At 53.8% G+C, this 11907-nt stretch overlaps 2 protein-coding genes across 2 annotated transcripts; both read right to left on the bottom strand.

Moving 5' to 3' along the window:
- Positions 1 to 2433: 2433 nt before the first annotated feature.
- M406DRAFT_228886 (uncharacterized protein) lies at positions 2434 to 3975 on the bottom strand (the record flags this gene model as incomplete). Its single annotated transcript, XM_040915798.1, has 3 exons — positions 2434 to 2881; positions 2948 to 3119; positions 3225 to 3975. Coding segments are annotated over 3 exons (1371 nt in total), but the record flags the coding sequence as incomplete, so codon positions are not given.
- Positions 3976 to 4739: 764 nt separating this feature from the next.
- M406DRAFT_351545 (uncharacterized protein) lies at positions 4740 to 7547 on the bottom strand (the record flags this gene model as incomplete). The annotated part of the gene is made up of 7 exons (XM_040922634.1): positions 4740 to 5303; positions 5407 to 5776; positions 5872 to 6440; positions 6508 to 6699; positions 6797 to 6849; positions 6920 to 7414; positions 7504 to 7547. 7 exons carry the CDS (start codon positions 7545 to 7547, stop codon positions 5074 to 5076), a joined length of 1953 nt encoding a protein of 650 aa, XP_040777519.1. The 3' UTR covers positions 4740 to 5073.
- Between the last annotated feature and the right edge of the window lie 4360 nt (positions 7548 to 11907).

The raw sequence follows: 11907 nt of genomic DNA on the forward strand, positions 1-11907 counted from the left end.
ACACAGACTGTCATTAGGCACTAAAGCACGACTCTGCCCGCCGTTAGCTGATCCGATCGGGTGGGTTTTTCTTGACTCTTCCTTTTCTTTTGTTCTTTCAATATCCGTTCAACCACTTATTACACGCTTGGACTGACTTACCCAATAATTCCAACTCCAGATAAGAGTGACCAGTAGCGGCAGAGCGGAGGAGGCCGCAGTGCGCACCGCCGTTGTGCTAAGAAAGCACCGGCAACCCCAGGCCACATGCAGCCGATGGACCCCAGTCGCGCGTGCACCAACCGCTAATCTCTTGGTCCCGCCAGACCAATAGACGAGGATGCAATTACATATACTTATGTACATAGTATACTGTGGTAATTTCTGACACACACTCCTCTTTTTTCCTTCTTCTTTCTCTTTCCTCGTCGTCCTGCCCTTGCAGCGCACGTGTCCCTCGGCCGGTCCTTGGTGCCGGAAGCGGGTGGGGGGAGGGGTGGGCTCCGTATGATTGTGATTGTGAGATATCAATTCTCACGCCAGATACTGGTTCCTGATTGTGATCACCTGCTTCAGAAATGACCACCGAGGTGAAAGAAGAAGCCAACCCTCCCCCCCCCCCCATAAATGAACAGGCGTCGTTGTCGTCGTCGTCGTCGTCGTCGTCGTCAAGTGCCATACAGCCACTTCTTCGCTATCTAATCTTGTCCAGCAGCTAGCTCCGTGAGCCGGATCTCGATAGGCCGGGCCCGCTGGCCTTGCAAGCATGTCAGGCTTTGCAGTGTCCCGGAGGGCTAAGGGGGAGGCGGGGCCAGCCGTGCCAGCTTACTATCGAGTAGACCAAGCATAATCCAGAGCAACGTACTGCTCAAAGACCGTTTTGTTAGTCACAGCTCACCTTGGGCTTGTCTTCATCATCTTTTTCTCTTCCTTCTTTGGCCTATCGCAGGACTTGTGGCCAAAATTCAAGTTGGGCCTGGAAGAAGACGCGGTTTCTCTGCAATCTTCACAGAAATATATCAGTGCGGCACTTAGCGAGCTCAAGAGGTGGACGAGCAACTTGACAGTAAGGCCATGCTTCTTGCAATTGTAACTAGCTGCACATATCATCATCATCATTATCATGCTGTAATAGCTTTTGTTCTATCTCTCGTAGGATGACGGCCTGCTTTGCATGGTGCAAAATACTGCACATATTATTTTAGGCAGAAACCTCTGAGCTTAGCCATGTGAACTGTTGTAAAATAAGGCTCTCAAAAGGCCGCGGAAAGGGACGAGTCATGGGAAGCGTTCTTGTACTTTATATCTGGTCTGGTACATATATTCGCCATGAGTACTGGGAAGGGTTGGACTCAATGATCCTTCTTGATTCGTTCGTAAATTGCAAAGACCAGGTCATGGAAGTGGATTGCATTGAACTTGACTCTAAGCGTCGGTTTTTTATTTTTATTTGTTCGTCTGTTCAATTCCATGCTCGGCGAACAAAAAGCGTGGCCCATCGCTCAGCAACCTTCCTGGGGCTACGGGACGCGCTGAGCTGAGCTGAGGCTATTCAAGTATATACACAAACCTTATGCACGAATCGTCCATAGCCAGCGACTCCAAATCTGGAGGTAGTGACTGTGGACAGTCTGGTCTGTCTCACCCCCTCGCCTCCATATGCAAGCAGAAACCGGGAAGGAAAGAAAAGAGATTACCCTCGAGGGTCGTAGAGCCGAGGCCGAGTGCGTACCGCCTGTGAGCGCGAATCAGAACCGCAGAGCGGTAGGTGTGTGTTCTTTCCCTTCATTTTTCCTCCAGCTTTCCTTCTTTTTCTCTTCTCGATCTTCATCCTCTGCCAGAACTCCTTTGGGCCTATCCTCAAACCTCCGTTATAGGTCACTAGTCTTCATCCTGGCCATTCCCTTCCTCGCTGTCCTTCTCGCTGTCATGGACCTACTACTGCTCTGGCCCTGCTGCTCTCTTCCACTCCAAGCGTCAAGGGAGCGGAACTATATAATGACTTGCCTTGGTGGCCGGCATTCAGCCTTCTAAACATCACCTTCATTTGTCTCCTGGAACGGCTGACTTTTGGGCATCCTACATGAGAGCGCATGAGCCGTTCTGCGTGGAAAAGCCACCTTGATTGGGCTTACTACTCTCCTCCAGCTTCGATTCTTTTCTCTGGTTCACTAATGACAACGGAAGCAAGCCCCAAAAGAACTCTTGATATGGACACGTGTGATATATTACGAGCTCAGCTCATGTTCATTCCCTCCCAGACCCCTACTATTCAATCTCCCAAAATGAATTACCCAAGAAGATATTAGAATTCTCCCAGACGCCTTATCAACCAATCATATTCGCCACCCTCCATTTCCAAATTCATCAAGACATTGCCATCACTATCAAGACCACGCCCAGCCCCGCGCTCAGGCTCCTCCACCATCCTGGAGGGACCACCGTTCCGGCCGCCCCAAACGGCAAGTTCTGCTCGCCGAACGTGACGTTCTGCGCGATGGTCGTGTTCAGACACTCTCCGCTGGCAATGTCCAGCCCCATGAGGTCGTCCGCGTTGTTAAAGAACATGTACGTGCTCTCGTTCAGGCCCTTGAAGCCCTTGGTGTCGTAGGGGAACGGGTCATCGCTGTCCGTCAGGTTGGAGTTGGTCGTCTGGTACGCCGACGACGAGTTCTTGAGCCAGATGCACTGGACCTGACCTGGGAAGTCGGTAGCCATCTCGGGATAGTCCGACATGACGTCGCTGTTAGACGTGTCGGCCACTAGGATGAACTTGCGCTGCGGGAATGTCTCGAAGATTTTGGTGAGCAGGAACTTGCGGATCGAGAGCGTCGCCGATGCGTCTGAGAAGTTCAGCGGGCGCGTGTCGAACGAGCCGAACGGGTACGTCTTGTAGATGAAGCTGGCAAACAGAACATCGTCAGCGGTGCGGATCATCATGACGATCAGATGGGGAGAAAATGCTTACTCCATGTAGTTCTTGGTCACCTGTTCCGGGGTGGTGGTCAGGTAGTGGAAGTGTAGGTTCTGGACGGACTTGCTCCAGCTCGCGTATACCTCGGGCATGTTTTCCCATGCTGTGAAGGGCTTCGCGAACGAGTTCAGGATTCCCACCTCTGGATCCCAAATCTTTGTAACACCTACCACGAACCTCAATGTGAGCATGCTTGTATTTTATGTATACCTCTCTCCAAAGAAAAAGAAAAAAAAGGGGGCGGGGGGGGGGGGGTGTCCCAAAAACTTACGCAAGATGTCATCAATATCGGAGATGATAGTGATCCCCTCGGTGGGCACGAGAAATGCGGTGGCGTTGCCCGTCGTGGCGGCGCCCTGCACGTAGACATCCAGGAGCTGGAGCTTGTCCGTCTCGTTCCCGGGCAGCAGATAGGCCCCACTGGCGCCCGTGGTGTTTGCCAGCACAACGAAAGAGTCAAAGTCGCCCTCGGCCGTCGTGTTGTAGGGCATGGTGATATTTTGGGCACCGCCCCTCGCGTTGATGGCGCCGCTGTCCGTGCTGGAGTTGACCGCCACATTGTTCACAAAGTTGATGATGACCTCCTCGTTGTCCTGCTGCACGACAAAGATCTCGCTCGTCAGGTTCCGCGCCTGGTCCTGCTCGTCTGCCGGCAGGTCCTGGATGTTGCTACCGATCAGGAACTTGTTGGCCAGGCTGTTGAGGTCGTCGGTCGAGATGTTGGGCTGCTTGAAGATGTTGCCGTGCACGCGCACGTTCCATCCTTGGTCGGTCCAGTTGGCGTAGGGTGGCACATTGAGCGCCTGTGTCGGGCTCGCTGCAAGGTCGCTCGACGAGATGCCCAGGCTCGACAACACCGCCGTGCCCGTGGGGAGGTCGTTGAAGAACTGCGGCACGCCTGACGCGACGAAGGACGAGACGTCAGACCCGAGGGACGAGAACATGGAGCCCAGGTAGCTGCCCAGGTCGATGCGTCGCTCGAGCTCTGCCCTCGACACGACGGGCGCCGGTGTGATCATGGGATGGGCAGCTGGGACAGCCGCAGCCAGGTGGGCAGCCGAGAGGGCTCCCCACACGAGCAGGAGAGATCTGGTGTGGGTCATGTTGTTGTTGGGTTGGTTGGTCGTATGGGATGATGTTATTTGGACCTCTGTCGACCTCCTGCAACTGACCGTTCTCTACAAGTAAAACGAAGGTTCGATTAAACAAACTAAGTCTCGCCACACGTTAAGAAGGTTCGCGTGCTCCTGTCGTGGGGTCTTTCTCTCTCGTCCTCTTTATGACAGTCAGTCAAAAGCTAAGGTGGATGAAGGCAAGGCAAAAGGAGAAAAAGGCAGGCTGGACCGTCGTTTCAAGCTTATTGCAGTGCTTAATTGTTGACGATGACGTCGTCCTTCCCCTTTGGGCGATGACAATGTCTCGTCTGTGGTTTCCATTGGTGGGCCCCAAGCCTGGAGGACGATTGAGTGGGGCCGTTCCTTCGCCTGCTACAAAGTTACAAAATCGAACCCCTGGCGCAAAACCAAGAAATCAGGGAAATCAGGAAAAGTTGCTCGAATTACCCCGTCATGTTATAACATGGGTGGTGCTGGACCTGCAGGAGCCAAAACCTTGGCATTTAAGACCTGGGCCAGAACGTTTTCGCTCCTTTACTATGGTACCCTTGGGTACAGCAATCATGCGTCACCATGCACGCCCAGGATCGACTTCAGACCAGTGTTGAGCTCAAGCAGTCATTAACGACAACCTGCTCTCTACTCAATCACATGCAAAACGCAACCCACCAAGACCAATACAGACTGTATTTACGACTGCGACGCACTACTTCTCAACTATGCGCCGACAGAATGAGATAGCACGAGTATTGAGATTGGGGTATATATTTCTCTAGTCATTCCGCCCGCATCGCAGGGCAGGCGAAAATGCCAGAGAAAACATTGCAAGAGAGAAAAAAACACAATTGTCAAGAAATGAGGTATCAATCTCGAAGCAAGGACGAGAAGAAGAAAACCGTTTGATCACCACCACCCGTCTCATTGAGAGCGCATAAACAAATCCGCGCTGCGTCGTCCTCTTTTCCAACCCAGCTCAGAAAGCATGGGGCAGCTCACTGGGCCGCCCTACGACTTCTGTACAGGGTCGGCGTCCGCCGCATTCTCCTTCATCTCCGTCTGCGCCTTGTTGTCCAGCTTCTCCGACTCGGACTCGCTTTGGACCCTCTCTACGCGGTCAAAGTGGTACAGTGGAGGCAGCACGGCATCCTTCTTGAAGAGCACGTACCGCCTGAACCACCACGGTGCCCAGGTGAAGATCTGGTACCTCATGAAGGTGCGGGTGGGCACAGCAAACACTATTTTGATTGTCAGAAGTCAGTTTTTTCTTAAGTACAAGATGAATGACTTTGGGAGGGCGGGCAGGTTTCAGAGAAAGAAAGTTAAGAAGGAAATACGTACCGTAGTCCAGCTCCTCGAGCGTCCTCTGTTTTGTCTCGGGCACCCACAGGAAGATCATGAAGAAGGCAACAACGTTGAAGCCGGCGTACAAGCAAAAGGCACCAATCACGCCCAGCGACGCCAAAATAGCAGGGAAGGAAATGCTGAGCACGGCGGCGAAGAACAGACACGTAGACACAGCCCAGGCCATACCCACCTCACGGTGAGACAGGGGGAACACCTCGGCCGAGTAGGTGAAAGGCACAGGTCCCTCGCCAGGCGAATAGAAGGCGCAAAAGATGTAGACGAAGAGCGCAACAAGTCCCAAGTGGACGTTCCCCTCGCCCGGGATGAGGGTGCAGAGACCAGCCGCAAGGAGAGACCAAGCCATCTGGGAAAGGACAATCAAATGTCAGATCTTGTTACCATACTGAAAGACTTTGGAAATGAAGAGAGGGCCGGGCAGGGCCATGGGTGATGACTTACCTGTGGGAAAGTGAAGAGCAGGAGAGATCGCCGCCCGAAGGTATCAATAGTCCAGATAGCAGGCCAGGCAAACAGGAAATTGATCAGGCCAAAGCCAAAAGAGGCAATCAGAGCGTTGTACGCCGTGGTGCCAGCATCCTCAAACACAGTACTGGAGTAAAATGCGATGATATTGATGCCGCACATCTGCTGGGCAATCATGACCACAAAGGACGCCAGCGTCGCACGGCGGAGGCGGGGGATGGTAAACAGCTCAATAAAGCGCTGCGCGTATGTCGAGCCGTGTAGGATCTCCCTCTCAACCTCGATCTGGGCGTGAATGTAGTAGAGATCTCGCGCGGCCTGTATGGGATGGTTGCGGAGGCGCAGCAGCGACCGCATGGCGTCCTGGTAGCGGCCCTTCTTCATGTACCAACGAGGAGACTCGGGGCAGAAGAAGATGAGGACCATCAGAGGGATAGCTGGGATGAAGGCACTGCCCAACTGAAGACGCCAGGCGATAGAACCAACTCTGCCCAGGATCAGGTTCGCGCAGGTGCCGAGGCAGATACCAAAGGCAGTCCACATTTCTGCAACGAAGTGGTCAGCATTCGCCTGTATGAAGCAGAGGGGGGTTATTTGTCCAGGATTTCTTACGCCAAGTCATGACAAGAGCACCACGGATCGAAGCAGGAGCATTCTCGGCGGCAAAGATGGGAACACTGCTGGCCTTGGCCCCCATTCCCACGCCCAAAAGAAGACGGCAGACGAGAAGCTGTTGCCAAGTCTGAGCACAGGCACTTCCGAGGACGGGCCAGAAGCAGAATTGGGCAGCAGCAAAGATGGTGCCTATAGTTGGAAAGAATGGAAGAAAGATTAGTTAGGGATGTCCCAGGGCACTAATACCCCAAAAGGGAGGGAGAGAAGTGTATTAGTAGGCTCTCACCTCGGCGGCCAAGAACGTTGTTCAGGGGGTCCGACAGCCAGCATCCAAGCAGGCTGGTCCACAGGTCAGTATAAAGTGTGATCATAGGAGGAGGGAGAATGCCAAAAAGATGTCTCGACTTACGCGCTTCCAACGTATGGTGCAGAAACAATCAGTCCCTCGAGGTAAAGACCGTAGTTGGTACTCGTGTCCAGACCAAGGGCCTGGGGGAAAGACAGGACAGCACCGTTGCTACCTTCCTGGTCCCAACCCTGAACGGCGGCGCCAATGGAACAAGTGATGATAGTCAGGTACAGGACCTTGGGAACTCTCCACTTGTGTTCGACCTCCTTGATAAGAACTGCGACCTCCTCCTCGGTAAGCTTCTGCTCTCCGCTGATTTCTTCGAAGCTGTCCGGGTCCTGTGCCACCAAGGCGCCCTTCTTGAAGTATTCAATATGCTCCGAGAGGCCCTTCTCGTTCACAAAGTCCTCTACCTGCCCCAGGAGCTCATGCTTGGACAGACCAGCCAAGGGGTTCTTGATCTTAGCATCGAGGTTCTCAGAGAGATCTGTCGGCTTGATCGCCGAGCTATGATGGACGCCATGCTCCGCGTGCGAGTGGTCGTGGTAGGAAGGCCTGGGTAAGATGGTCAGCGGCCCGTTGCCTTCTCAACCCCGTCCCAAGGTTGAGCATCAAAAAACACAATTGCGGAGAAATCAACATACTGAGGGGCAGGCTCAATGCCTGTAGGGGTTTCGTCGGCACCCATTGCGATCAGTCGTGCAAATGTTTGGCTTGGTCAAGAGAGATGGGCAAAAAGGGAAGTGTAAAGGAAACAATTAGGGTTGGGATTTGAGAATTGGAAACAACCGTCTCTCCAGTTCAGGACAGAAAAAGCAGCTTCGGCTGCTTCTGGGACCTTGTGGAGCAGTGGAGTGAAGGAGAGCAAGTGAAGTAGGTGAATGGGCAGCAGGTGAAGGGATCAGCAGCCGCCTCGATCTTTATATAGGACGATGGCAGGCATACGACGAACGAAGAGATGAACTACCAAGATCCATCCCCGCAAGCGATGCTCAACCCCAGACACGCCCCAGGGTCTCATGAATTCACAGCGATGGGAGCAGGGTATGATGCACAAATGGGGGGTTTAGCCGATACAACATTGTGAGAGTCAAAAGTGGCTAAGTCGAGTACCCTCCAAGGCGTGCAAGCATCTATGTGCGCCCCCCCCCCCCTCTCCCCCCAAGGTCAAGACCACACTCTGAATCCGGTCTGCGTGACCAGGGCCGAACGAATTGGATGAACAAGCTGCCCACCCTTCCCCCGTCTTCATGGCAGGGATTTTGTGTACAAAACAAGTACCTTTTTTCCATTGGCGTATAGACCGCATCGCCCGTAGCAACCAACACACACACACACATACACACACACATACATACAGCATGCTCCTAATAGCTCGTGGCAGATGGACCCTTTTACATTCCACAGATCAGCGGCTCGGAAACGTCTGAGTTGTACCGGAAGCATCCTGGTGATTTGAATGAGAGAAACAAGACACAAGAGTGAGACAACAGAGTACCCTGCCACCCCTGCCTCTCACTTTGCGGGGTGGTTGGTCGCGTCCGTGTTCAGCCCTTCCCGTGAGACGTCACAGCAGACACACAAGCGCATTGTTCTTTAGTTCTGGCCTAGTCGACCTTTTGGACATGACTACACGCCCGAGGGACAAGCTCTCAACCCGTCTGGGGCCCAGCCATCGTCCAATGAGGTGGCGAGAGGAGGGGGAGGAGGAGGAGGAGCAGGAGGAGGCAGGGGTTGACTTCTCAAGAGGCGGGAGATTCCTCGGCCGTACTGAGCCGCGTTGTGGCCAATATGCTGCAGGTGACCTTTGCGTCCTCTAAACTCGCTCTGGTAAGGAGGACGACCAGGGCGGAATCCCATGGGCAGGGTGGTATCTCATAGGCCGTTGTAGCTAGAGGATGCCGTGGTGTGGAGAAGACGGGTCAGGGAAGCAACAGGAAAGGACGCCCTCTGAGATGCTTGTTCTCATAGCTTGGACGACGGCTCACCGAGTTTTTACCAGCGACGTAGGTCGATCTCTAGGCTTCGCTTTGGCCTCGAGTCCAACCTTTCTTTGACCCTCTTTTCTCTCCATGGGGAGATCTCCTTCGTCCTGGCCGACTTGGGGGGAAATATGGGCCAACCAGATCTGCTGCTGTGGCCCTGGCGCCTTGATGAATGAAGAAGTGGAGAATCCTGCGAGATTTGTGTGGGTGTTGCCGCGTGGCGGCGGAGACTCACTCGGACATACATTCTCATCCGTGTTGGATTGAATTCCTTAGGCCGTGACTCGTCAACACCACCTGGACCGTGATAAACCTGGTTTGAGCGACTTGTTTGTCTGCGCAACTGAAAGATTCCCATCGTCCTCCCAGCGGGAATTGGAGCACCGGCCTCCCAGGAACCATGGATCGACAGGAGCTGCGGTGCTCATTGGGCACCCAAGCAGCTGGGAGCTCAGGAATGCGGAGGTGGTTGGTCTCCGCAAGAAACACAACCAAAAAAAAAAAGCTGGAACCAGCATGGCGAACGGGTCTCATGTTTTCCCTCTCCCATGTTCCCGGAATGTTCCAGGCGGGATGGCACGCATATGCGAGCGGCCCACACAAGGCAACAATGGGATTGCTCATGTGACTGTCTTCTTTTATCCAAGAACGAACCAACCTGTTCCAATAGACACATGGACAACTGAGACATCCAGCCGCTTTTTGCCCCTTCCGACTAAGGGACTGGCTGCGTCGCTCCTCGGAGAGTCCTTCTGTATCAACAGCCTGTCCTAGCCACCGAGACAGCCGACGACACCCGACGGCGGAAACTCGAGGGTAACATTCCATGCCCTAGGCTAAAGCAACCATGCTATCTCGCCTATCAGCAGCAGCGCCGCCTGCAAGCAGGAGTTGACCACAACACACAGGCTGCTTTGACGTCACGAGGTCCTCGAAGCAGTGCCAGTGCATCTGTTTGGGGAAAAAGAGGCGGCTGACAAGGCTTGAGGACGTGTCGAGGTCGGACGTCCGTTGAAGAGCCTCAGTGGAGTGAACGTTGGTCTAGTTGAACAATATAGTCAAAAGGCCAAGACTGGAACCGCCGACGGATCAAGTACTGGCGGGGCGCGCGGTGCAGGCCGAGCACCAGCAGAAAGCTTGTGCTGTACTGATTAGCAGCGCGATGGTGGCGCTCCTTTGATAGATCAAGGCCGTCCAAAGCTCGCCAAGAGATTCACTAGCCAGCCCAGCCGTGGCCCGTCCACCGTGAGGGGGAGAATGGCGGGTGGGTCCCTCTGCCCTCTCCCCTCCTCTCGTCGCATGGAGACAACTCGAGGCTCAACCTGCTCGACCAAGGCCAGGGCTGGTTTTATGAACGCCTTCCTGGCGATGTTGGGTCCTAGCAAGGGTCAAGAAGACCTGATTCGTGTGAGAGCAGGTGAATGGCGCAATGCAGGCAAATCGGGCCGTAGCACACTTGTTTCTTCTGCTTTCGCGTCGTATTACGTACATTATCTTTCTTGTCCGTTGTCTGCTCTTAGTAGCGAGCAATTGGACGATGCGCGGTTGACTTGGCATCGCAGATTGTGGCTGTTCGCGTCCATCCACGAGGGCACAGGGGACCCCCTCCCCTTCTCGCTTGACCGCCAAATAGCTGATGTATTGATGTTGAGGTTGGCATTGGCGTTGGCGCTGGGGCGGGTTGGGAAAGGTGCAAATGGGATTTGATGGGATTCTCGAGGATTGTGCCTGAAGCCTAGAGGTTACTGTACCTAGTACATTGAAGCATCTACTAAGTCGCACCTTCCGAATGTAATGGCCAGACCAGGCTAGCTTCTCGAGGGGCTGTCCTTCCCTCACCCTTTCCTCATGGTATCGTGCAGCAGTGTTGTCAGCGCGGTGGTACCTTGATAATCAGTGGTGTTGTACGCTATACTCCAGGGCAGGGATCCTCTCTGGACTGCTGCTGTGGGGGGTGGCCATGGATCCTGCGGGTCATTGCTAGGGTCTCCCATCTCTCCAAATCTCACGCAGCACAACATCAATCCACTCACACGTTCTCTCGTGTCGACATCCAAAATATGACTTGAACACCAACAATCACGATGGAGCCCGCGCAACGATCTAATCTTCATGCATCTACACTCCTGTGCAGCATACACATCAGCTAATATTCCGCTCTTCCGCCTCTCGTCCAATCATTGCTGCAGCTTGCAAGACTTTTGTTTCCAGAATCAACTCTACTTGATGACTGACTCATATCACCTGCATACTCCTCGTACTTGTATCCCTCCATGGCCAGAAGGATTGTATAGGCTCCGGTGGATCCCGATATGGCTTCACAAGACACGCTTCGATCAGGTTCTAGACTGAGGCTTCACGATTCTCGCCACGAACTAAACTCGTGTCTTTTTCGACTTGCACACGCCACTCTTGCTGTAGCGGACCTCAGCTCAAAGCTGGCACAACTGTTGAGAGAGGGGCCAATTTTGGTACGACGGCATTTGAGGCTGGCTCCACTACTGAGGTGCCATGCCGACTGGTGGTAAATATGGCTGGGCCTCGTCGAGGTGTGTGGCTCAACGAGGCTGGCTCATTTAGCTCACAGCTGCAACTCAACGTTTACCAGTCAATCGAGGAGCATCCTACTCGACCGCCAAACGCTCTACCTAGGGTGGAAGTGGGAGGGATGGAGGGGGAAAGGTGAGAGGGGTTGAGAAGCACCCATACGCTCGGGACATGCTGGATCGTGATCCGTTACATTGCCAAATTATCGTAGCTCCACGAGGGTCACTACCCGCTTACCTGCAAGACATGCTGACCGCTCACAGGTGGTGGTACTCCATGCATGCATGCATGTAGCTGTTCTCATCCCTCCACGTGCGACCGACTGTCAGCGCGAGCCACGTGGAAGATGCCATTGGCCCCTTGGACCCCGATGTGCTTCTTGGCGTCCGAGGTGGCACACATACAAGAAACAATGAAACAACACGCGCGACTCAACATTCAGCTCAGCTCTCTGTCGCTACCCAACCACGGGATCTTCTGTCTATACCCTTCAACTGCATCGGGCCAATCCTGATA

Source organism: Cryphonectria parasitica (assembly GCF_011745365.1).
Source record: "Cryphonectria parasitica EP155 unplaced genomic scaffold M406scaffold_4, whole genome shotgun sequence".
Classification (NCBI taxonomy): Eukaryota; Fungi; Ascomycota; class Sordariomycetes; order Diaporthales; family Cryphonectriaceae; genus Cryphonectria; species Cryphonectria parasitica.